We start from the raw sequence: 26,462 nt of genomic DNA, 5'->3' as shown, positions 1-26,462 counted from the left end.
TCAAAATGGCAGCCCCCAGTACCAGGAGGAAGCTGCGCGGCGCAACTAAACGTGACGAACTCTACAGCCTACCATAGCGGAGGCAGGAGGCGCTTTCATTGGACGGGCGCCGCGCTCCCTAGCAGCAGCGGGCTAGGTTGTGCCAGGGCGTATATGTCTGTGGAGAAGGCAGGGGTCGCAGCCGTCCGCGGGGCCTCTTGGCTGCCGCGATGGACGCAGGTGGGCTGTGGCGGAGCTGCCCCTTCTCTCTCTTCAGTGGTGCCACCGCCTGGACGGGGGCCCGAGGTGGCGGGGCGGGAGGGGAAGGCGGTTTCTTTTCCCTCAGGAGCGAGCGGTAACTTGTGTGTTGGGGCCCGGCCCGGCTGCCTGCCTGCTCCCTGCACTGCGGCCCTTCGAGGCCTGCAGCGTTGTTGTGGGGGCTCAGGGCCTCCGTTGGGGGAGCTTACCCTGGGAGCCGCGGCGGCCGCCGGTGGGCTGCGTGGGGGCTTTATCCTTTTGCCTGCAGCTGCCTCGGGCAGCGATCACCCAGCTGAAGCAAGGGGAGAGGGTCCAGGCTGACAGAAACCCCCTGGGGGCCCTGGCTGAGTGGTGGCAGGTGGAGAGCCTGGGCTCGTGTGCACCAGGCCTTTTGTCATTGGGAGGAAAGGCTGAGACACCAGTTCCAAAAAGCTGGAGACGTTTCTGCATCACTTTCTGGAAGAAACACTTGTCCCTGACTCTAGGAGAAGGTAGCGGCAAGCCAGGTAGTGTTGAGTCCACAGGAGAAACTATTTCAGATGTTCTGAGGTGCTTGGTGTGTTGTGCCTGCTTCTGACAGACTCTTGCAATTTAGCTTTTTGGATCTGATTATGTGTGTGCAACTCTTCACGCTGAGTTGAAAAAATACTCTCCTCTGTCTTTCCTGGGCTATGTGTGGCAGTTTTGCAAGCACTGAGCATGCATCTGGAATGGCAGCTTCCTTGCTCCTGCTGTAGGTGGTTTGTCATTAGCTTGGTCATCACCATGCTTCTGGAAGCAGCATTTCTGGTTCTGCAGAACCCATGTTTCTTCAGAGTTTGGGGTGTGTCTGGTGGGTACATGCTATTTGAGGGAGTATACTATCTCAACACACTTGAAAAAAAAATCACCAAGGAGCTCTTTTTCTGCTTGCTTCTGTAACTAAGGTAAAGGCTAAAAGGCAGTCTTTCCAGCAGTATGTTTGTTTGATACCTTGAGTAAAACCTTTTTATCCTTCCCATCCTGTCTTTTTATCATTTTTAAAAAGTGCTGAGCTGTTTCCTGTTTTTTAAAGGTGCTACCAGGATGATGTCCTGGGAACAAATTACAGGGCATAAACAATAGCTGCATAAGCTTTCTCTGTGCCCTTCTCACAAGGGATAGCAACCTTCTTGTAGAGGTACTACTTGTAGGGATAAGATGACATGGTTGCTCTCTGTGGCCACTTATCACCTTTTCTGAGAGTGCCAAGAAAGCTTTTTGTGATAGAGATTTCTTTGTTGTTTGAGGGGGAAAAAAAATCTTTTAGGACCTGGATTGATATTAGTTTCCTTCTAGCCTTCATGTAGTAGTAGCTCGTGTGCATAGATGAGTGCCATCCCATAGTGGTGAAAGTTTTCCTGTGCTGTGTGAGCGCCCCCTCTGTTCTGGGCATGTGAGCATGTATGATGGATGTGGAGCAAATTCATTGATCCTGTGCCATGGGACTGCTATCTTTATTTTTGTCCTTGATGCAGGCACTGTTATAGTACAGTTGATAGCAACCTGACTTACTGTCTAGTGTGTCCTTGCACATTGTTGCATCCTAGTCTCTCATACCCGGGAAAAAAACACATTCCAGCAGATGAAATAACATGCCCTGAGGGAGTGCATGTGTTTGCTTTCCCCTTTTGTTAGCTGCAAGGGAAGAAAACCTTGCTAAGAAGACAGTAGGACTGTCTTCAGGATTCACTCAGCTGAATCTCCTGTATGCAGAACAGTGTCGGTTTCTGGGCTGTAAAGGAATGAAAGCTCAAGAGCCTTCTCCAGCACTGTTTCTGGGATGGTCTGAGGATCTTAGTGGCAGACTTTGAACTGTTTGTTCTGGGCCTCCAAGAGAAAGTTGTTCTCCAGTTGACTAACTTTCTTCCTTGACTGTCATTTAACTGCTTGTTATTCCTTATCTAATCAGGTTTATCTTGTTTGAAGGGGCTTAGGGGAAAGAAAAGGTTTAATCTTTCTTCTACAAAGGCCAGAAATAAAGGCCTAAACTGTTCTACGGTTGTCTATTTTCTAAGTGTTTTTAAGTTATGAAATTTAATGCAAAAAGTTCAACTTCTCTTCTTAACTTTTTTTTATATATATTCTATATCTGATAGCTTTCCTTCTCTCTACTCTGTCTTGATGGTATATCTCTGTCAGCTGACAGAGATGACTTTCTGCCCCTTTTTTGAATCTTTTGGCAGTGTTAACTTGAGACTGAAAGATGGGGGGAAATGTCTCTAAGCTGTTTCTGGCACTGCTTGGGAAGTGTTACAGTGTAGAAGAGAAGCCTTGCCAAAGAGTGGGGGAAGCCCAAGAAGCATCTTGAGGGGGGTGGGGAAGGCATTACGAACCTTGTTTTTTTGTTTTTTTTTTTTTTTTTTTTTTTTTCTCTCTCTTTCAGTACGGTACTCCAAATCTTTACCTCAGTATTTCTTATTTTTAAAAAAATTCTACAAAAATCTAAGTTGTGCAGACAGACTGCAATCAGGATGATTTATGCCTGAGTGAACATCAGCTATTTTGCAGTGTAAACACAGAAATACAGCAAGTGATTTTTTTTTTTTTATCTGAGTCATCAAAGTTTTGACTGTTTGTTGTTATTATGTGTTAAATTGATAGGAAACACAAATAGTTTTTGTTTTGGTAAAATAGGTAAAATTAGCATGGCCATTAAGGACTAATACTTACTCTAAGCTTACGTGTTTCCTTTAGCATGACATCTGCAATTTGACATCATACGTCAGAAAATTTGAACATCTACCCCACCACAACTGGCAGTCCTGCCATGTTTGCTAATGCAATAGTTTATTACAAACTAAGGTAATTGAAGGAAGTTGAGTTGTCATATTTGATGTGCACCTGGATTTTTCTGCCAAGGATGTTGCTCTACTTTCATAGGTGCTCAAAGGTCAGTATTTAAAATGCATTCAGGGCTTTTGGAAGGAGAAATTTTAGAGTGCTGTCTGAGAAATTTGCTCATCTCACCTGATTTTTGAAGCTGTTAGGAGAGTATCTTCAAATAGGATTCCTGCCTGGTAAATTTTCAATTTTATTTATTTCCAGACCCTCTGCCTCTGAGTTTAGGAGGAAACAAAAGCTATATGTGAGCTGCAACCCCCTTTGTACTCTATCTGAACTATTCTGGTCCCACTTGCTAAAATATTTAGCTCTTCTGGTCAGGCTGAGCCTGGACGACAGCACAATGGATGAAATTCTGAGAAAGTGTCAGAGCATATGAAGAGAGATGTTTGCAATGGGCAGCTTCAGCCTTGCATGAATTTAATGCTCCCATTATAACATTGTTAAAACTAACTGGGAGCAATCACTTGAAATGTCGTCCTTGTCAATTTGAAATCTTAGCTCCTGTATTTTAACAACTGTGCTTTTTCAGATGGTGGCTAGTATTCTTTTTTTTTCTTTCTTTTTTAAAAAAGAAAACGCACACACTAGAAGCAACATATGTCTTAATATCTGATTGCATTTTTCAAATGTGAAGCAGAACCTAAGAAACACACCCTTTGCACAGAGCCAAGGTGTAGCCAACAGGACTGCATGCTGATGTAGAACATCCAGTTGAAGGAGTATGACTTTGGGATTCTCTTGCCAAAGGTGCAGTGTTGGGGCACTCTTTACATGCTCTGCATTCCCTGAATACCCAGCCGGTCCAGCAGGTGGCCTGAAGATCCATCAGGCCTGCTGACCCCTTGCTGTGGCAGCTTTGACTGATTGGGAAAGAATCCAGCAGCTCTTTTCTAGCATATCCCTTCCATGCATGAACCTGCCAGTTGCAAAGCATGTGTTTGTTCAGGATCTAGTGCTCTATGAAGAATGAAGTTGCAGAGGATGTGACATTTGAGGCTGTGAGGAAATGTTACTAGGAAAGGAAAGGGGGAATGATGAGTAGCTGAATAGTTTCTGTCTGTAGCATCCTTGTTTCAGTGGTTTTATTTGTGCTACTTGAGACTATTCAGACTGAGCATGATTCATGGCAAGTTTGAGAACTTACAAAATAAACTAGCCAATATTTTTCATCTTTAAAACCTAATTGAGAACTTCATTTTTTATGTTAAGATTATATCTAGTGACACACTAAATTTCCCCCCTCGCCCCCCCCCCCCCAAAAAAAACCTATAACTATAGGTGTACTTTCAAGCTGTCAGAATCGGCCTATAATGTTTCATCCCGTAGGGAAGCATCTAAAACCTAAGGGAGAAAGTAGAAAGTGACCTGCACCTGAAAATATCTGCAAAAATCATAGCTTGTTTTTTTTTTTTTTTAATTCTCCTGGAAGAACATCACCAGCATTGAGTAAGAAAGAGACAAAGCAAGACAAACCATTAAGCAAAAACAGGCATACAAACTGTGGCTCATTGGAGATGCTTAAAGTTTGGCTATACAGTAAAGATGTTCTTAATTTAACTGCTAAAATGTTTTAGAGAGGAGAAGATTGCATTGCTTTGCTAGTGTTCTCTGTGCAAGCAGAATTGCTTTGCTTAGCTTTTTGTTGAGAAGTTATCTGATGGGATGGAAATGTGTGGCCCATACAGTCTTAAATGTGGCTGAAGTAGAGTCTGTATTGAAGTAGTTCACACAGGGAATATGCTTGAAAATTTTTGTACTAGGGTTAAGGCCACAGTCTAATTAAAATTTGGATTTGTAAGCCTACTCTGTTTGTATCGCAAGGGTTCCTCCTCTAACAATAGTTGGTCTTAATGGTTGTGTCTTGCTGCTACTACTTAGTATTTTCTTTGACCTTTGGTATTAAAAAAAAAATGGAAAAAAAAGATGGGGATAAGGAACTTGTGGGCATGTAGTCTGTTGCACTGCTCTAAATTTGTGTCAGATTACCGCAGATTTAATTGAATTTGCTGTTAGAAGTATTTTCAATAGCCATTTTAACCGTTAGAGCGCAGTTTAGCTTAGTTCTGCTTTAAATTTAATGTGTGATTTGTTTTTATAATGATGCTTATAGAATTATTACCTTTACAAAGACGCTTTCAAAACAGTCTTTTTTTTTCCCCAAAGGCTCGGTTCCAGGGTTCCCAGACCACTTTAAAGCACCTTATAGACGAATGCAGACCTAACAGAGCATAGCATATCTAGCTATTTTTCCTCTATTTGTGCATTTTGCATGAAGGGCTAAGCTGCCCTGATTAGGGTTGTCTGGCAGTTCTGCTGAGTTGTTCTGTTATGGAATGGGCAATGCTGTGCCCTTGTGTAAGAAGAGGCAGATATATAGGCACTGAACAATGTCATGTTGTGAAAGGAAACAGTAAAATGGATACAAGGTGTGCCTATCACTTGTGAATTTATACATTTCAACACAGCTCTGTATTCCTCAGGTCTTACAGCGTGACATCTGTAAAGGACAGCTCTTCTCAGCTGCAGACTGTTTTCAGTATCAATGATGACTTGTGCTCAATTCAGTGCCTCACAAGAGGGATTGATTTTTAGAAGCAAGATTTGGTTTCCATGTTAATGTAGTCTGTGCTTTTCTTATTACACCATTGAAAGTTATGTCTTCTGGAAGAAGGATTTCAATCAGTTAGCTCCTTTGAAAAGAGGACCTAAACTCTAGGTCCAAAGTGCTGATGATCATTTTGGTGTGTACAATGATACCTATGCTGGGAAGCAGACTGCAGAATGCAGCTGCCAGCTAAAATCCTTAATGTTTTCTTTGACCTGCTCAGTTCCAGACTAGACGGAGTTTGGAGCTGACCCCGTCTGGAATTTACTGTAGACTAACTAGGTTTAAACCATGGATTTATCAGTTTTCTATCCCTTACTGACTTTATTGTTGCATTGTGAGTGATAAAGTTTCTTGCTAGCTCCTTGTCAGATCCTCTGCATGTAAGTTACTGGATCATAGAACCACAGAATCATAGAATGGTAAGGTTGGAAGGGACCTCTGGATCACTGCAACTCTGACTGTAAGTTGTCCTTTATTGTCCTGTGTTCTCTGAGTGTGTGTGTGTGTTTAATATGATTTTTAAGCAGCAAGGAAAAACTATGAAAAATATTTAATCTTGTCATTCTCTTTCTAGCTACTCTTACCTATGACACCCTCAGGTTTGAGTATGAAGACTTCCCTGAGACCAAAGAACCGGTTTGGATACTAGGCCGAAAATACTGTGTTTTTACAGGTATCTTAAATGCACAATGTGACATTCTCTATTGCTCTAGAGGGCTTTGTTAATAGTGAATATTGTTTTCTGAGGAGCAAGGTGATTACTGACCTTGTAAGTACAAAGTAGAGTCTGCTGGTTTGCAGAGCATGCAGACTTTAACAGCCGTGTTTTTTCCTGCCTGGCCATTTCTGTGGACTCTAGGATATTTTTCTGCAGAAAGCTACCATTTGTTTTCTATTAAGACTTGCAGCATGAGGCTAGGATAATTTGAGAAGGGGAAAATCTCAAAGGAGAGGCAAGGAAATGGCTTACTACTTCAAAACTGACCGTGGTGCCCTTTGGTTAGTTGTGGCCTTGTGGAGAAAGTTTCTTTTGCACTTGTTTCTCAGCCAGATTTTGCTTTTTTGGACAAATAGACTGAGTGAGGAGCGGAACATTACTGTCATAGGTGAAGGTGGGGAGCAGAGGGTTTTAGATATGTCTAGCGCTATCCTTATATGAGCATCTTTTGATTTTTGAAAAATTTTTAGACAAAGAAGAGATCCTTTTGGATGTGACGTCTCGACTTTGGTTCACCTACAGAAAGAACTTTCCTGCTATTGGTAAGTGTTGTAGACAACTCCTGGAAATATGTGCTGGCCTCCTGGTAATATTCTGTCCCACAAGGAGATTTCCAGTGACTTCATTTGGAGTAGAGTGTTTGCATATTGGAAGTGAACACGAGCTGTGGAAACAAAGAATGAACAGCACGTTTTAGAAAAGCTAATTTCAAGAGGAGATTTTAAAGTCTCTTTGACAACTACACTTTATGTCACTTCCTAACAATGAAGTAATGTTTCCACAGAAGCTCCGTCAGAAGGTAAAAGTTTGTTTCTGACTTCTGATTGACTTTTTTTTTAACCTCTTGAGAAATAAGGATCTGTCAGCCTCATCAATGGCCATTCTTTAAGCCTATTTCATGATTTACAGAATAATCCCATGTGACTTAAGAAGTGGCTGGTAATAAAAACAAAAATGGGTTCAAAGATGATGCAATAACTTGAATATTTGTGTTTTGACCGGGGGGTTGGGGGGGTGGAATGGGGACACAATACACACCATTGAACACTGTGGGCATTACCAAAATGATCATCTATTCCACTGCACAACAGCTTTTGTGTGAATTTTAATGGTAATACAGGATTCAAGAGAGAATCCGATACTGACAATTTTGCAGAAAACCTTTTGAAACAAATTACTTAACTGGATCAGTTACTGGAAGGATTTTATCTGTACTTGATAAAAACTCATATTAGTCCCCTCAAGCATGACACTAATGCATTTCCCATTCTGGAAATCTGAAATACACTTGATAGAGTAGACTTTTTTATTTATTTGATACCTCAGGGAGAACAAGAATTCTGATATAATAGTAATTTTAGGAAGGACACAAGAATGAGTGTGGGAAGCCTGCTGGAAATCTTCTTTCCTTGAGCAACAAGGGGGAAAAAATGCACTTTTAGTGCTAACAAAGTCCTACATAAGTCTTAAGTGGAAAGTTATTTAATTATGATCTTTCTTTGACTTGATATGACTTAAAGAGATATAAGCTAGAAATATAATACAGAAGTTACTGTCTTAAGGCATCTGCTCTAAACTGAGGAGGATTTTTTTTATAACTGAAATGGGTGCTACTCACAGAGACTAGTAATAGGAGGAGCATTTTCCGGTGAACTCAAAGGCAGGCTTCTGCTCACTATTCCTTAAGACATTTCTGCTATTTAAAAAAGCAAAAACCACCCCCACCACCCCACCCCAAATCCTGCATAGTCTCTTCTACAGTGTGCTTTTGTGTACCGAATGGAAGGGCTATCAGAATAGATCTGAAAGTCTGTGAATGGGGTTCCATGCACCTTCAAGTGTCCCTACTATCAATGTCATCCCCTTCTGTCAGTGGGGAAGTGGGTTAGATTAGATTTGGAAAAGAGACTTCTTGATAGTTGTTCTGGCTTGTTCTGTTCTTTTAATCCTGGAAAACACTTAACTAGTAAGTTTGAAACATCTATTTGATGCTGTTTAATGGCATTAAAAGTTGTGTCTGTGAGCCATTAGTTATGGATGCATGTTTGATATTAACAGGTTAGCATGCATCCACAGGTTGCGGGTTTTTTTAGATGCCTTTCCTTAGAAGTTATCCAGTATCTTCAGGACTCATGGATTAAGAAAAAAAAAAAAAAAAAAAAAGAAGAAGAATTTTTATATGTTAAGCAGCAAAGGAAGGTTCTTAGGTTCTTAAGTTTCTGCAAATCAATAGATTGAAAGTCACTAGTCCCATGATGTTTACTAAAGTGATCTTAATTTTCACGTGTAATTGTACATCTAGGCTATTCCTATTCTACAAGACTCTTAAAGTGGACCAAACTCTCTCTTTGAATGTTAGACTCTAGAATTAAAGAATTTTATCCACTCTTGATCATAACTTCACATGTAAAAGTGATGATTCATCAAAGAAACTGTCTTTTGTCTCCAGAAACTATGGGTAGTGTAGTGAGCTGCTCCTGATTTTTATAGATGCCAGCTTCATCAAATCCATGTTTCCTCCCTCAATTTAGTGTCACTTCTGAACCTGTGTCTGTCACGATCTTGCACTTTATTGGGAGCAGAACTTTTCAAGTGGAATCCATCTCTTTTTAGTTCTTCCTGCAGGCCTACTGCAGTTACCCACAAGAAGAGTTATTAAAGGGAAAAATTCCCCTGAGCTATTTCCTTGTTATGGTATAAGCTATAATTTGTTCATAGCACAGTAACTTTTTACTTTTTCAGTCTTCACAGCACTCTTTTTTTCTTTTCTGTCAATTACTGTGTGTCCCACTGAAATATCCCGCTCTAATCACTCTATCTTCTCACCAAAAAAAAGCTTGTAAGCCCTTGAGAGAGCAAGGGGAATGGCTTGTATTCATTTTGTATTCACTAAAACATTAGCAGTTTTAGTGTATATTATAGATGACTGGCAAAACTATAGAAGATATCTGTTGATCAAATAGAAGTTGATGAAATAGTTCTTCTGGGGTATTTTCTCTCCCTGTGCTGTTCATATGGAATGGTTAGTTAGAATCAAAAGGAGGAGAAAGCAGCTTTACAAGGAGGCTCCCTCTACTAGCTGTGCTAAGGCACAGCTGACTGTGTACTTCTAAAACAGCTTGCTAGCTGTGGTCATCTAAACTTTTTGTCTGTGAAGCTTTTAATAATAGCCATAGCTTCAGAGGAGAAACAGCAGTTTCCTTTAGAAGTTCTGTCATGGAAACAGTTTCAACTTGGACCTTTGTCTCAGATTTCTCAATGTGAATTAATATCCAGCTTATATTCTAATACTATGTTTGTTGAGTGTGGGTTTTTTGTTTAGGGTGTTTTTTGTTTTTTTTTTTTTTTTTTTTTTTTTGACTTAATTCTATGCTGTTTACTTTGGAATCTCATCTAGTCATCAGCTGCTTATGATGTGGGAATTCCTCATGATTGATGTTATTTTTCATGGTGAACTGCCTACTCAGGATGAGCATTAGAAGAAACGGTCTATAACAAACGCTTCTGTTTAGAAACATGTCTCTGAATTGGGTTGGAAATCTGAAACTAGTCTTGAGGACTGCTATACTTGTGAGGAATTCAGCTGTATTTCTAGCTGAGTTGCTTGGATTTCCTTTTGAAGTTTTTTTCCTCACCTTTGAGTTAATGTTAGGGAGGGTGTTTTGTTTTTGAGGAATGTCGCTAAGTTGGTCATTTCTAACTATACTTTTATTCCTTAGCTTTAGATGTGTGAGCTATCTTAGGCCTAATTCCGAGCTTCATATCTTGGATGAACCAGCTAGCTTTGCAGGCTTACAGTGCTTTCATTTTCTCTCCCGCTTAGTACTGTTGTTCAGTTCTTTATATATTTGTTTTCTCTTCCTCTTTTGATTACAGGAGGAACTGGTCCCACATCTGACACTGGCTGGGGCTGTATGTTGCGGTGTGGCCAGATGATCTTCGCTCAGGCCTTGGTCTGCAGGCATTTGGGCAGAGGTAAACTGGTGCACAGTCCGTATTGACTTCCAAAGCCGTGTGCTCCAAGAAGTGCAATGCTTGTAAGGAGAGCAGATAACAAGGGCACAATAAGGAATTGCCAAAGACAGTTGGGAATTGCTGGGGGGTCTATAACTTTTTCCTGAGTCTTCCCAGGTTCAGGGCTATTGAGAAGTCTACTAAAAACTCTCCAGTAGTTTCCCATCACCCCCACTATCTGTTATTCCACATAGATAGAGTTTTACACGGGAGGATGGAAAAAGGAAGAAATATATTTGCTCTAGCTCTTCTCCTTAAATTCTTCTTTGCCTGCGGAACTGTTTATTTCCTTTCAATAATGAGATACTCAGATATGAATCATATCATAATAAGGGGAAAACACCACCTTAGTATTTCAACTTACGGCTACAGCAGTCTGGCATACCTGCTGCTAACTGTCAGATATTTTCAGAATGCCTCCATATTTTGGCAAAGGTTTGTCCAAGCCTGCAGATAGACAGCCCTGTGACATAGTAGCTAAATCCATTGAAGAGTTAAGCAAGCAAGTACCAAATTTTATTATTATTATATATACCTGAAGTTTAAAAAACCTTCTCAAATCAACTTGGTAATTAACTCCTCTTTACAGTTCAGTTTTTAACCTTCTGTGAAGAAGTCCTCATTTGCTGAGCATAATTTCTTCTACCTGAATACTTCTGTTCTAAAGCTTTATTTGTGCGTGATCTTTAAGCAGCTATATCAGATATTTTGTCATAGTCATTGATGATCTTTGAATTTGTGAAAGGTGATGTTTTGTAAGGAAGTCACCTGATTTTCCACAGAATATGTAGTTCGTGCCTGTCCTTGAGAAATTCTAATCCTATTTCCTGACTGTGGGATAGAGGTGGAATTGGTATGTTCTGATTTTCTCTTTTTATGGGTGGTATTCCTTTACTCTGGCTGTGAAAAGGTTTGGTTTTCTATTAAAATTCATTCTGCAGTGTTGAAAATACTTCAGATGCCTAGCAGCAAGATGGTGACATGAAAATCTTATCAGGGGTTGATGAACAGAGAAGAGCTTGTTGTAGCTGGCAGTCTCTAGTTACTAATAAATAACCTGTTTTGTTTCACCTAACCCCTTGCCTGCCCTAGACTGGAGGTGGATAAAAGGGAAGAGGCAGATGGATAATTACTTCAGCGTACTTAATGCCTTCATCGACAAAAAAGATAGCTATTACTCCATTCATCAGATAGGTAAGATGCTAAAGAGTTTGTGGGATATTCTGCCTGGATTTCCTATGACTGTAGAACATCACTCCATGCCTATTTTAACAGCTTAGCCCCAAAAAACCTAGCAGGTCAGCTAGTATATGATATCATACTACTTGTTTTCTGGCTTGATCTAGAACTGCCACTTTGTATTACAGGTTAGGATAGATGTTCTTGTTGACTCCATGAAGACCTTTATGTTTGTCCAATGCTTTAGGCTGTGTTCAGCATCACTTTCCTTGCCTTAGTTAACTAAGATAAGGGAAACAGATACAGATGATGATGATGTTTCTAATATTTGTAATGTGAAATGATTACTGGATGAAGAAATTCTCACAAGTAGCAAGTGAATTAAGAAAGGGTCTCATTTAACACAAACTTCTCTGGTAAATAAGAGAAAGAACCAGCCTTCTCCAGTTTTTCCTGTAGGTGTTAAGGTAATTACAGTTTCAGTGAGTAAGTGCTTATGGGGGTACTCCTGGAAATCAAACGCTCTAAGTAAAATTTCTTTGAGGTAATACTGCTTTTTGGACTTCTGTATCACGATCTCTTTAGGGAAGAGTTTGCTTTACAATTCCTGAGGATTTGTGTCTGTCTCCCATCTCTTTTTGAGTAGATAAATTTTTCTATGATTCTAAGCTTCAGAAAGGATGATTGGGTTTAAGTTAGAGTTCTGTAGAGCACCACCCTCTTAAAAAAGCATTAACTTCAAAGCTGTGCTGCTCGAGGCCTTGTCCAGTCTTGTAGCTTTTTAATTGACTGTTTTTGTAAGTTGTATGAATTTCTACGCTAAGCTACCTCATGAAGGGGTAGATTCTGTTGACCCAAAATGTTTCTGAATGACGTTTCATCCCTATTAAATACAAATTCTCATTACCACATTGAGAAGGGGCACAGTGAAGATGAAATTATTTGCTAAACTATTTTGTTTTTTTTTTTCTTGTAATGCAGCCCAGATGGGAGTTGGAGAGGGGAAATCCATAGGCCAATGGTATGGACCAAACACAGTAGCACAAGTCCTCAAGTAAGTGCTGAGTGTTTCCTTTCCTTTTGAGCAAATCAGTGGAGTCATTCGGTTTGTAATACCTCCTGGCCTGAAGGCTTCTGCCCATTGAAAGAAGCATAATGTGGCCTGTGTTAGCAGGCAGCCTTCTTGACCTTATCAACATGGTTGGGCAGGAACTTTAAAAAGAGCCCTTCTGTTACTCACATACTGGCAGGATATGAGAGAAAACTGAGTTCAAGGTGAAGATTTCAACCTCTCTCTCAGCACCCCACAAATCATGTGCTTGCTGCTAGAACTGAATGCAACACTTCTTGCATCAGACCAGAAGCAACTATCAAAGTAGATGATCATTGTCATTTGGATCTATGCTAGCATCTGAGAGTTGCCTCTGCTGACCTCACAACAATGTCTCATCATCAAAGGGCTGCTGACAGGCCATCAAGCATTAAATGCATGAGCATAAGACAGCGTAAACACTTGCTGCCTGGCTTCTCTGGTGGTAGGCAGAGGATCAGTGCTGTCCTGGAGCATGAACTGGGACATAGTAAAACCAGCCATATTTGGCCACTGCTGTCTTCTTGGAAACACTCTTCCTCCTGTCATTATGCTTTATGCTAGCTTCTTTCATTAGATGAGCTGGGAGCTCCCTGATACAGACTGTGATTGCCAAAAAACTGATCTTCCAGTTCAGGTGTATGCTGCAGAATCTGCTTTAGGCCATCGGGAGATATTTGGGATACAATGATTTCCACCCCGCCCCTGGTACGCTCGCTGATTTTTCTGGCAAGCATAAGTTATGGGACTTTACGTTAGAGGTTTTTATCTGAGCTATTTTATTTAATAGCTGCTGAGAGACACATTCACAGATGTGATCCCATTTGCAGCCTATTTATATTTCTAGCCCTTTTAACTAGTGCCAATGAATTCTACAACTACGTTATATGTGTGAAAACATACTTTACAGCATAATTGATGAAAAATCAGTCTCTCTAATTGATTTTCTCCTCTTTGGTACAACACCATTCTTTACTTGTGTATTGTAATGAGTCTTTGAGTCTTTACTTTTTTTTAAAAAAACCCTTTCCTCTAGAAAACTTGCCGCTTTTGATACATGGAGTTCACTGGCAGTGCATGTAGCCATGGACAACACTGTAGTGATGGAAGAAATTAGTAAGTATCACACAGAGGTAAAATGTGATGGGTTTTGTGACAGGAAGAAGCCAAGGAAGAACTGGGAAGCATATAGTAATAGAGCACAACAAACGTGAAGTGAACATCCTGTCTTAAAGCTGTGTGTGACTGTATGCTGAAACCAAGTGAGAATTGCTGTTCTAGGGCAGGGAACCCTCTTTGTTTTTTGCTTTGTCTGATAAAGCCTCTGACTTGATGTTGTGGCCTCTGAATCTGAAGAGAAGGCCTGCTGACCTTCAGACAATTGTTGGGAGCTACCTGAGAGGTAGTGCTAAATCTGGTTTTGGCTACATGTAGCAAGCAGTAAATGGCTGCTTCCTCTCTCTTTCAGTGGGGTAGAAACAGCTCTGCCATTAGGCAGAATAAGAAAGCAGAAACAGATCTCTGAAAATGAGCAAACTTGACCTCTTTCCCCCCGCTCACCCCCCCCCCCCAAAAAAAAAAAAAAAAAAAAAAAAGATTAAGGGAAGCCGTCTCCAGAGAAATCTTAAGGAGTGGTTACTCTTTTCTAGTTCCTCCTGACAATAGGATGACTCTGGAGGCTAATAATAAGCTGTGGAACCTGTTCATACCTAGTGTGCTTGCTCAGGCTTCAGTGCCCAGGCAGCCAAAGCCAAATAGCTGAATCACTGGTTGCTGCAGTCCTGCATTGTCCTGGCCCCACCATCCTCCCACTGTCTTGCTCTAGTGCTTGTGAGACTGTAACTCATGAGGCACTTACCCAGCACAAAACATTCAATACTGTGCTGAAATGACACACAAAACAGACCAATAAGCACAGTACCCAGTGCAAAATTAACGGTGGGATCACAGCAGATGGCAGTTAGATTGGCTTAGGCTGCCATGGAGCTGAAACGGGCAAGATAGTTTTTCCTCACAGTGCAGGGTTGTCATTTTTCAAAGTTGCATTTCTTACTGGTTAGTGTCAGTGGAAAGGTCAAGAAATGTAAGATCTGATTGAGCAGAAGTGCATGTCTAACCTTAATTACTAGTAGTCATGTGCTGATGTTCTTGGCTTAAGTAAGGGCCAACATTAAGACAGGAACTGGGTTTATTTCACCTTCAGCCTGAAAAAACCTACTTCTAAACTGAGGCATGCTGGCTGCAAGGCCTGGGTATGCTGCAGTTTCTTGTCTGTGTGGCTTGTGTTGACCACTGACAACAGTTCAAGTAACGTTTTTATAGAGCTTGTAATGTGGAGGTGGGTTGGTTGATTTGTTTGTCTCAAATGTGAATCACGGTGTACCGTTTTCTAGGACTTAAAAGTGACTGTGTTAATGTGTCTGTATGTGTGTGCTTATGTATGTTATGCTTCACTGTCCACAGATGTTTAGGGCATTCAGAAGTTAATGCTGTATTCTACATTTATTAAATTCAGTTTCTAATACTGTAGTGGGCAGCTGTTCATCCCAAGATGAATAGGAAGTGCCTTTGGCTACTGCAGTGGAAAAACATCCATTTATTTATCCCTTCAGAGTCAGTCCTCTGTATCAGAAAGGTGATTTTAGTGCAGGTTGGGGGGATCCAGTGCATCAGAAAGGTGGAGAGAAACCAAGAGAGTAAACTCAGCTGACCAAAGCAGTAGCAGGGAGGATGCTGTATCAACTCTTTGGAATGTGTTTGCACTAAACTGCTTGAATCCAGGATATTGCTGGGAAGCTTTAGATAGGTTCCACTGTGCTGTGGGACAATAGTGCTGCCAAACCTACAAAAGAAGCATGATGGATTTAATCTGTGCTGTGCTGCCTACTGCTTAAACTAGGGTTAAATATGTTCGTATCACAATGCAGGATTACTAGGTAGTTTGCCTGATGAAGTTGCTGCAGTTGTCATTGCACTAACCCTGTGGTGACAGCCCCAGATTGGCAGCTGTATTGGGCCCAGCTGATCATCAGAACAGGTGGGCAGCTACAACAAATAAACCAGTATCTTTACCATTTTAATGTGATAATTCACTACAAATCATGCCTGTTCAAGTTTTCTCAGGACCTCTGGCAGCTATAGCATATGTGTGTGTATATAATAGAGATACAGATATCTATAGATGTATCTATCTTTATATAGATCCATATAGATGCCATGTAGACACACACACACACACACACACACACACACGCTCTCTCACCTAAAGAGAAAATATACGGAGCAGTTACAAATTCTTCAGTGCAGGTTGTCTCATACTAATTTGGACATCTGTTGCACCACAAACAGCTGTGAGAACAGTGCTATGACTTTTTAAAGATAAGAAGCTGAGAAGGCCTTAAGCTCATTGTTAGAGGACAGGTTACTTTTATGCCTGTTCCATCATCTTTAAAAAATAACAGATACTTTGCAGAGAAAAAACACTCAATTAGAAAGCAATGCTGTACAGCCAGCTAGAGTGTACCTCCTGAGAGTGATTCCTGAGACTTTACCTTGAAGTCTTTCTTTTTCCCTTTTCTCTCTCTCTCTCTCTCGTTTTTTTTTTTTTTTTTTTTTTTTTTTTTTTTTTTTTTAAAAAAAAAAACTAGGGTGTAGCATTCCCTCCTTAATGAGCTAGGATTCAGACCTTTAGTAGTTGGCAAACACCTTGTTGAAATTGCTGGTAACAAAGGTCCTGTCTGCTAGGGTGTCATGGCATTCAGCTCGGGCAAGGAATAAATCAGATGAGTCTCTGGCACCTTATCTACTTGGCTTGGCTTCATAGTTAAAATGCTGTGGGTTTTTTTTTTTTCCTCACATCTATGCACACATACCTGGCAGATAGTGGAATTGACCAGTGGGCCAGGTAGGGTTAGAGGTGTTTCTATACCAGAATTCACTTAAACTGAGTTGTATCTTTTACTGCCTGTCTGTTTGTCAAGCCTATAGAATGGGGATGCATAGTGCTTATGCTATGTGTATGCCTTGAGGAGTTACATTACCTTATATATTACAGGCAGAGCTTACGCTAAAATTGCAGATTTTAATGACTAATCTGCTTTACATCTCTTAAGTAGCTTCTAAATGGTCCCTGATTAAACCCCTAAAGGCTTAATGACCCTTTAGGAAATTGACATCTTTCGAATGTCTCAATCTATCTTTGATTGCACTTTGGGATTGTTTTTTGGCTTGACTTGTTTGACTTCTGCAATATTTTTTTGCAAGAAAAAGTCTATAGGTCTTACAAACTACTCTAAACATATACCATGTTTGTATCTTATTACAGTGCAAATTACAAGTGAAGCTTTCTTGTGTTACTTAGCTGTTTGCCTGCTGGAAGCATTTGCATTTTAATGGCCCACCAGATGTTGGCTGGAAGTACAGCATGCTTTGGCATAATCTTGATGTAAGGTTAGATGAAATTCTGAGCTCTATCAGAAGCCGTGTGGGGAGTAAATTGCACTGTCAGAGCACTGGACCTCTCTAAACTTTTTAAGTGCTGTAGGTTTTTGATAAATATCAGTTGCTGGTCAGAGGTAGAATAGAATTATTCAAGGCCTGGAGGTTGAGGTTGTTCCTGATCCTTTTTGCTCATGTTCCCTTTCTGTAGGGCGGTTGTGCCAGTCCAACTTCTCATGTGCTGGAGCTGCAGCATTCCCTACTGTGGAGTCAGACCTGCTCTATAATGGGTACCCAAAGGAAGTAGAGGTTAGAGATAGGCTCTCGCTATGGAAGCCATTGGTGCTGCTGATACCTCTCCGTCTTGGGCTCACAGAAATCAATGAAGCCTATATTGAAACACTAAAGGTAGGGCATCTGGAGCTGAATTCCTGGTGTTTTCATGCCTAAAGACCATGCTGTGGATTAAGTCATTTCTGGAATCTGTGGGCAAAAATGCTCAGAAATAATTGTCCAATTTTTCAAAAGAAAAATATGTTTAGAGACAATTCTTACTGGAGGTCTGGATGTGGGTTGCAGGTTTTAGCCATAAAAATGGAATTTTTATGAGGATCTTATCTCACAGCTAAATCTCAGTCCCTGTCTGTCTATAGATATTATCAATCTGCTGAAGTGTTTGTTGAGCACAACTGCTGCACTGTGCTTGGTAGCAACTTGAACCCTAATGAATGTTGTGTTGCAAACTTGCTTGTGGCTCAAGGTTTGGAGCATGTACTATAGATTGAGGATATAAGTTGGCTGATGATTGTGGTGGGGAATGAAAGAAGGCAGTAGAGTTTGAAATGTATAGACTCCATCCCTAAGACAGGATGCACATTATCTTGCTGTCAGTCTCTCAGCTGAATGGGTAAGACAGCTCCAAATTCAGGCTAGGTAATTTGCCCTTTATTCAATAAACAGTGCATCAAGATACAGAAGCTAGATACAGACAGTTTCCTAAATGGTCATGCCTTTGTGAGAGGACATGCAACTTGGTGGCAAGTCCTAGTCCTGCTGAAATAGAGGGAATTTTGCCACTGACTGCAGCAGTTAGGACTTTCACAGAATCACAGAATCGGTAAGGTTGGAAGGGGCCTTTGGAGATCAGCTAGTCCACCTACAGCATGTTAGACAGGGTTGCATCCAGGCGGGCCTTGAATATCTCCAGAGAAGGAGACTCCACAACCTCTCTGGGCTAACTCCTGCAGTGCTCTGTCACTCCCACAGGAAAAAAATTCCTCCTCATATTCGGATGGAACTTCCTGTGGTTCAGTTTTTGCCCATTGCCTCTTGTCCTGTCACATGGGACAACTGAAAAGAGTTTGTCCCCATCCCCTTGACACCCTCCCTTCAAGGACTTACAGACATTGATAAGATCCCTCCTCAGTCTTCTCTTCTCAAGGCTAAAGAGGCCCAGCTCTCACAGCTGTTCCTCACAGGGCAGATGCTCCAGCCCTCTGATCATCTTGGTAGCCCTATGCTGGATTCTCTCCAGTAGTTCCATGTCTCTGTTGTACTGGGGAGCCCAGAACAGGATGCAGTACTCGAGATGAGGCCTCACCAGGGCTGAGTAGAGGGGCAGGATCACCTCCCTCGACCTGCTGGTGACACTCTGCCTAATGCACCCAAGGAGACCATTGGCTTTTGTGGCCACAAGGGCACATTGCTGGCTCATTGTCAACCTATTGTCCACCAGCACTCCCAGGTCCTTCTCTGCAAAGCTGGAACCTTGCCCACACTAAGTGCTGGAATAGTGCTATCTTCTCCATCTAGTCTACTTGTATGTTGCTGTCACCATTTTAAAGATGTTTCTGAGCTGCTTCCCTGACCCTTGAAGGCCCTGTGTTGCAGCCTTCAGCCTTTCTGGCAGAGCTTCTCTCCGGAAACGGCTGGGTTTTGCTGCTGGAGTTGCTGATTTTTGGTGTCTGAGTCTTTCCTTCCCACAGTATTTTTAGATGTTTGCTTTTGTTGCCACTTGCTGTCTCATTGTCTGTCAGCTGTGTTTTCTGTATTGCTTTTGCAGCACTGCTTCATGATGCCCCAGTCCCTGGGAGTGATCGGAGGGAAGCCAAACAGTGCTCACTACTTCATTGGCTACGTAGGTGAGTGCCCAGCCATCTCCACAGAGTATTGCAAAGAGCTTCCAATCATCTCCCCCCACACCCGTAGCTGGAAATGATCGTAGGGCACTACAGCTCTCCTGCTTAGTCTGTGGGGCATGCTGCAGTGTACCTCCTTCCTGCAGGAGTGGAAGGCTTCTGTGGGCTGAACCTCTTTGAAGAATCTGGGCAATGTAGTATGGGGCAACTGCCATAGTACAAGCCTTAAAACTTCTGCTGTATAACATTAAATCCTATCTGCAAAGATATCTGTATAGTGACCTCTTTTTAGATTCGGAGCTTACCTCCCTTCACAGGACCTTGGAGCTGTCCTTTAGTTGTTACCTTTCTGAAAACCTATGAACCTTTACCCTTTCTCTCCCCACCTTTCTGCCCTTTCTCTCCCTGTCTGAGACCACAAGCTGGTTGTGCTTCAGATTTCTGGGGCTGACTTTAGTATTCAAAGGACCCTACAAGGCTTGTGCAGGAACAGTAGTGAAACAGCCCGTGTACCTTGAGCCTGGAGTGTCCCTGTAGAGTGGGCACTGTGTTTCTGCTGACAGCTGGCTCTTTGCCTAGATGAGAAGCTCTTGGGGAAGTAGCTGAAAGCAAGTTGTCCCTAGAACAGGGATTCTTGTGTAAGGACTCTACAGCTGTCTCTGTCATCATTCTTCCTCCTCGTATCTCAGCATTTGTTTCTCAGAAGAGCAACTTCTGGCGTTATTCTTCCTGCTCATGTCTCCTTGCCTGTCTGTCCAGGTGAGGAGCTCATTTATCTGGATCCTCATACTACACAGCCTTCAGTGGAGCCCAACGAGAGCAGCTGTTTCCCTGATGAAAGCTTCCACTGCCAGCACCCTCCCTGCAGAATGAGTATTGCTGAGCTTGACCCTTCCATTGCGGTGGTGCGTTCCTGCTGCATGTTTTTATGCTGGTTCTTGATCACCTGAAGTAATGTGGTGGTCCCGCAGTTTTACAGCCATCACTTTCCTCAGGGCAAAGGAAGGGATGACAGGTTGGGTACTCCACACGCACACTGCGTTGTGGGCAACGGTTGCCAATGGGTTTCAGTAACAGTAACTTTGGTAAAGAAGCTCTCCTTGTAGGAAGCAGTCCAGTACAGCAAAATTCCCTTTGCATTTCAGTTAAGTGGGCTTTGATTCCTTTTGAAGGACTGACCTGAATCCAGTTGTGCTGTTGAATTCCATGCGCTTTCTGTTTTCTGTTGAATCTGAGATGATTGCCTTTTGTTTCCAATGGACTGTTTTTATCCAAGATTCCTTCTGCCGGACAGCAAACTATTATACTGATGTTCCCAGCACTTGGATAGTCTGGCTACATTGAGTCTATGAGGAGTATTCAGGTTAGCAGAGCAGTATAATCTATGCTTTATAGGAAGGCAATTGCAGGTGGTGTAACTGCTTGCAGCCCTGCTCATGCTGCTTGGCATTAATATAAAGCCTTATGACGGAAATGATCAGTCTATAATCATACAAAGATAACATTTTTTTTTTCCCCAGGGTTTTTTCTGCAACACAGAGGAGGACTTTAATGATTGGTGCCAGCAAATCAAAAAGGTTTGTGTTCAAGCATATCTCTGGGAAGGGAACACAGGTTATTATCTTATTTCCAAAATTTCACACAGAGAGCATGTTCTCTATAGCATGATCCCATTTTAAAGAATACAGAAATAGTATCTTAAAGCACCAGAAAAAATGTAGTTCTGAAATTCTGCTGCTGGTATGAATCAAATATTTGAGAAATGTTTTTTCAGCTGCATTGAAGTCCAACATATATCTCCTCTTAGCCTCAGAACAACTTAAGTACAGAGGTTTTCATTCTCACAGCTCTGCTCTTTCTCCACAGCTGTCCCTGGTAAGAGGAGCATTGCCAATGTTTGAACTGGTAGAACGCCAGCCATCACATTTCTCCAATCCTGATGTTCTGAATCTCACACCAGGTAAGGCAACACAGGGAGGCAGAGCAAAGGATGACAAATTGACAATGAGCCAGCAATGTGCCCTTGTGGCCACAAAAGCCAATGGTCTCCTTGGGTGCATTAGGCAGAGTGTCACCAGCAGGTCGAGGGAGGTGATCCTGCCCCTCTACTCAGCCCTGGTGAGGCCTCATCTCGAGTACTGCATCCTGTTCTGGGCTCCCCAGTACAACAGAGACATGGAACTACTGGAGAGAATCCAGCATAGGGCTACCAAGATGATCAGAGGGCTGGAGCATCTGCCCTGTGAGGAACAGCTGTGAGAGCTGGGCCTCTTTAGCCTTGAGAAGAGAAGACTGAGGAGGGATCTTATCAATGTCTGTAAGTCCTTGAAGGGAGGGTGTCAAGGGGATGGGGACAAACTCTTTTCAGTTGTCCCATGTGACAGGACAAGAGGCAATGGGCAAAAACTGAACCACAGGAAGTTCCATCCGAATATGAGGAGGAATTTTTTTCCTGTGGGAGTGACAGAGCACTGCAGGAGTTAGCCCAGAGAGGTTGTGGAGTCTCCTTCTCTGGAGATATTCAAGGCCCGCCTGGATGCAACCCTGTCTAACATGCTGTAGGTGGACTAGCTGATCTCCAAAGGCCCCTTCCAACCTTACCGATTCTGTGATTCTTTCATTTTCTGAAAATGAATGGAATTGCACAGTGACTTTTGGTTTGTTCCTGTTTGATCTGAATCTCTTAGGTCAGTTAATCTCGTTATTTGGCTTTGAACAGATCTCAGTATCTCAGGATTCTTTTCAAGTTGAGCTTGTGAATGGTGACTGGAAAAATAACTTCACAAGCTGTTACAGTAGTATGATTTCTAAAGGAATGTTTGGAGAAATTGTAAAAGTCCATTGGGAACGCTGAGAACCACTGAGCTTTTGAGTACTGGGAACGGTCAAAGATAGTTTTGGTCAAATTCAGTTCCAATGTAATGGATTCCTTCCTCTTGCATGTGCCACTACCAGTGCCTAGCCCTGATGATGCAAAAAGGAACAAATGCTGGGCAGTATCTCTTCTGTCAGGCTCAGTTTATCATGTTAATAATAGGCATGAACATTGCAGGAGATAGAGCCATTTATAGCTTCTGCTGAGAAGAGTGAGTATACATGGATAAACTTCCCCTATCACCAGGCATTGATTTGTGTCCTGCACTGTCCTTCCTTGCTGTCTCTCTCTATCTCCTTCCGTCTTAGCATGATCTTTCAAAGCCTTCCTTATCTCACTTTGTCCCTTCCTCCAAGAATATTCAATTCCCTTAAACAGTCTGTTGATCCTTGTCTGTATTAAATTATTTCTAATTGCTGCCTTTCTGCCCCCCCCCCTTTTAAAAATGTTTTTTATAATGGGCTCCTTGTTTTCTCTCCCCCCTGCTCTAGGTTGTAGGGCATCTCCCATCTATTATGGACGTTTTGTTTCTCTTACCATCCTGGCCTTCAATAGAGGGATTAATGATAGTTTCGTTCTCATGAATATCCAGTCCCTTGTTCTTATTTTCCCCAGCTGGTGGGATACTTCACTATTTTACTTAGGTGAAGGGGGCAACTCCTCTGAGAGGCATCCCTGGAAGTTGCACTGCCAGCACCCAGTAGCACTACTGTTTGATCAGAAACAGTGACATTGGCATTTGTGCACATCATCATAAGATTAAACAATTTGTTACAAAATGCATGGAGGGGTTTGTAGTCTTGTGCTCCTCTGTCCCCAACAATCAACCATTGCAGTTTAGCTTTTGGCTGGCTGTTCTTACCAAATCTAGTGCATGCTTTCAAGAAATCTGAGCTAATGTAGGTTTCTTTACATCCCAGTCTTGCCCACACCCTTTCACTTGGTTTTCCCCTATGGTAAAGCTGCTTCCCCTGTAGGTGTGTGCTCCCCTTCACCATGGAGCTGGAAGGATGAATGTAAGGTGCAAATATGTTCCCCTCCCTTGCAAAATGGAACGTACCAGTTGCTTTTGGGAGGGGACATGAGTGATAAAGCTGAGCAGGAAAGGGAATAGGGTAGAGTGCGGCAAAACACTGCTCGAATGAGTGCACTATGATCAGTTCTTGAGGTAACTGGCAAAAGTCTTCTATGATGGAACAAGGACTTACTCTATTACTTTGTTTCAGCTGAGCGACAGCCTCTGGCAAGTTGTACAATTACTTTTGCTCCCTTCCCCAGTAATTTGGATCAAAAGCAACTATAGCAGAAAATAAGTCACACTTTCTAGTACATGGAAAAACAAATGTTCTCGTATGACTTAACTGGGCTGTGAGTCTTAGCGGATATTAATCGACATCTGAGCTTCTTCAGACAGAATTGTATTCTTCTAATACAGAGCTGCTGCACAGGAAGAATTGTACAAAGAACAGTCACAACAGAAATTTGCACTGCACTAGGGCTATGGCAGGATCTGTGAAACCTACTGTATCTATTGTACACTATATACCTCTTTCCAGTGCATTGTCTAGCTACTGACACATGTCAGTTCTCACCCCTCTTCAGAGCCTTCGCTCAAGTGTGTCATGGTACCCCTTGCACATGCAGCCCTGTGATTCCAATCCTGCTACCATCTAGCTGCTGGAGTCACTATGATGCAAAGCAGTCAGTGTGTTCCATGGAGGTGGTGCTCTGTTTTTTTCTCTTGCAGACTCCTCCGATGCCGACAGATTGGAAAGGTTCTTTGACTCGGAAGATGAAGACTTTGAAATCTTATCCCTTTGAAAGCAAACAGGAAACTGACTGCAAATCTGTGTTATGTGAGGGGAGGAGGGGGGGAGGGAAGCTCCTTTGAGAGCCAGGGGCTACCAGTTTTCATAGGCGCTTGCTGCCATCCCTGCCTCTTGTCCATCCTGGCATTCTGTGCAGCTTCTGAATGGAGTGTGTGTTGTCTGTGTTGGGGTGAAGGACCAAGTGGGTATTAGAGCCTTACTGGCTGGAGTCAGGATTTCTCAGCAATTGCTGGAAGTGGATGCAGTGGTGCCTAGGAATTCAAAGCCTATTTGTTACAAAAGCAGGTCAGTTGGCCTTTTGGGGGAGCAGCAGAAACCCTTAGAGTGCTAAATCCTTACATGGGGACTCCTCTGTGAAGCTTAAATAGAACCACCCCTCATTTAGCAGGTGAAATGTACGCTTAATTCCTTTAGTGACTTAGTGGCCAACTTGAACTGCACCTAATGATGCAAATTAACAGTGGATGCACTGTGGAGGCAGACAACTATGGAGCCCTAAGAGTGTGGATGTCCCTGTTTCCTACAGTAAAATTCCTCATTATGCTTTGTGTAACAGCACTTCCTTGCAGGTGCAATACTCCTTTTCCACTCACATCCTATCAAAAGGCAGTTAGGATAATTTAAGAGATAAGTGACTAGCAATTCAATAAGCAAAAGGCTGTCCGGGAAAGATTGGAGCAGATTTATCCAACTGGAGAGGAACATAATCTGAGTATAACAGCAGGAAGGAGGAGGAAGAAAAGAGAAAATGTATGTGTTCTTCCTCAGTGAGTTAATCTCTTAACAAATCATAAAATGTTATTAATTTCTACAGAAAGTATCTTTATGGAAGTTGCTTTGAGCAGAGAACGGGATTCCACAGCCATGGGAAAAAAAAAAGAATAGTCCATAGAAGGGAGAGGGCAGAATAGGACACCTGAGAATCTACCAGTCATCAGATTACTTGTGCCTGTGCCAGGCAGGGAGTCTAGTGCATTAATTATGCTGGTACCAAAAAAGTGGGCTGTAAAATTCTCAAATTATCCTCTATGGTATGTTCAGCAGTTCCTCCAACTCCTCCTGTTAGAAGGTCCCTTTCCAAATGAGAAGAGGGCCTGAAGGTTAACTAGGCCTCATAGCTGCATTAGTACCTTTTCGTTTTCTGTTCTGGAGATTTATCTTCCCCCAGAATATGTGCACAAACATACTCTAGGAACTAATCTGGAGAAATCCATTTCAAGTAATCATCCCAAAGAGGTCAGCAGAGATAGAATACTGTGAAAAGATCCAACATACTTCTATGGGAAATTTTAGCTACTTTAAGGTAACAGGTCTGCCTATAGTCCTTATCTGCATAAACAGAATTCGGGTAAAGATTAGCTGAGGAAGAGAGTTATCTTAATGCAAACTAAACTGAAGTTAAACTGAGTTGCTGAAGTAGTTTCCTTAGTGCATGCTGCAGGCTGCATTCTGTTTACAAAATTTTGTTTTGTACATTTAGGATCAGAACCTGCCAGTTGATGCTTTTGTGCCCAAAGGTGGTGACAACTGGCTACAAATGACCCATTTCTCCGTGACTGACCTACTGATGCTCTTAACTGTCCATATGCCATCCAAAAGCAAAGGTTTGAACTTGAAACCACAATGCTTCTGTCACTAAATTATTACTTGCTGCTTGGACTGCTTCTCTCCTTTCTTGTAGTTAGGGGAGGAGGTAGCAGAGAAGGTGGGGCTGTGCTCCATTCATCTGCTTTCACTTTATATCTGAATAAATGGATCTAAAATCTTTTATCTTGCCCAGTGTTCTTGCACATTAATCAAAGGTGGTGGGGAGTGGTATCTGGTAAACCTGCAGGGCAGTTTAGAATACTCTTAAAACAATTGCAGCTCAGCTATTTTTACCCTGTCAGGGCAATGAAGGCAGATGGGAGCAAAAGTTAAACTGTGTACAGTACCTTTATCTTTCCTTTGGTGCATCTGATAGAATCCAGGCTGGCTGCTTGAGACTGCAGTACAGAGCACTTTAACCAAAAGGGTGTAACCCCTCTGCTGCCATTAGCAGGTACTTTTTGTTGAGGCCTAGTCACCCTTGACACATCTCTCCCTCGTGAGTTGTATGAGCTGCTGTCAATTAGCATTCAGCTAAGAAAGGATATATTTATTTCATGTTCATACTTTTATTGTGAAGTCTTCAGTGTAAGACTGGCTCAACTAGATAGGACTTACCTGTGTGTTAACGTGATACAGATAATAGAGCTAAACCTAGCTTACCTGCAATATCTTATACCTTTAACAGGTATTACTCTTGATGGTCAGGAACCTAAAGCTAAGATGAATTAAGTAACTTCTGACTCTTGTAGAACTGCTAGAATTGAAGCCAAGGGCCATATCCAGTGTGTTTAAGGTGTTCCCTTCCTTCAAAAGTGTTCCTGCTATCACACAGATGCAGAGTGAAGGCAGGAGCTTACACCATTTCAGCTGATGTTTACATTA

General features: G+C 42.0%; 1 protein-coding gene across 3 annotated transcripts; it reads left to right on the top strand.

Moving 5' to 3' along the window:
• The first annotated feature begins 131 nt into the window (after positions 1 to 131).
• Positions 132 to 25,758, top strand: ATG4B (autophagy related 4B cysteine peptidase). 3 transcript variants are annotated; one of them, XM_062582554.1, is made up of 14 exons: positions 132 to 219; positions 6,285 to 6,383; positions 6,899 to 6,970; positions 10,305 to 10,403; positions 11,535 to 11,636; positions 12,603 to 12,675; positions 13,748 to 13,827; positions 17,360 to 17,556; positions 19,211 to 19,289; positions 20,046 to 20,191; positions 20,807 to 20,863; positions 21,153 to 21,246; positions 22,339 to 22,372; positions 23,909 to 23,985. In XM_062582554.1, the coding sequence occupies exons 1-13, from the start codon at positions 210 to 212 to the stop codon at positions 22,365 to 22,367; spliced, it is 1,137 nt and encodes a 378-aa protein (XP_062438538.1). In that variant the 5' UTR covers positions 132 to 209; the 3' UTR covers positions 22,368 to 22,372; positions 23,909 to 23,985. The 3 variants fall into 3 exon arrangements, with proteins under 3 accessions (XP_062438538.1, XP_062438537.1, XP_062438539.1); XM_062582553.1 differs by lacking the exon at positions 22,339 to 22,372 and having other exon boundaries at positions 23,909 to 25,758; XM_062582555.1 differs by lacking the exons at positions 132 to 219; positions 22,339 to 22,372 and adding an exon at positions 236 to 743 and having other exon boundaries at positions 23,909 to 25,758.
• The last annotated feature ends 704 nt before the right edge of the window (positions 25,759 to 26,462 follow it).

This window comes from Rhea pennata, chromosome 9 (assembly GCF_028389875.1).
Source record: "Rhea pennata isolate bPtePen1 chromosome 9, bPtePen1.pri, whole genome shotgun sequence".
NCBI lineage: Eukaryota > Metazoa > Chordata > Aves > Rheiformes > Rheidae > Rhea > Rhea pennata.
This window is presented reverse-complemented; position numbering and strand designations above follow the sequence as displayed.

What these genes read in the sequence shown, in the direction of transcription:
- ATG4B (XM_062582553.1), top strand. An exon ending in CCTATATTGAAACACTAAAG is followed by an intron (nt 17,557 to 19,210) that starts GTAGGGCATCTG and finishes TTGCTTTTGCAG; the next exon opens with CACTGCTTCATGATGCCCCA. An exon ending in TTGACCCTTCCATTGCGGTG is followed by an intron (nt 20,192 to 20,806) that starts GTGCGTTCCTGC and finishes TTTTTTCCCCAG; the next exon opens with GGTTTTTTCTGCAACACAGA.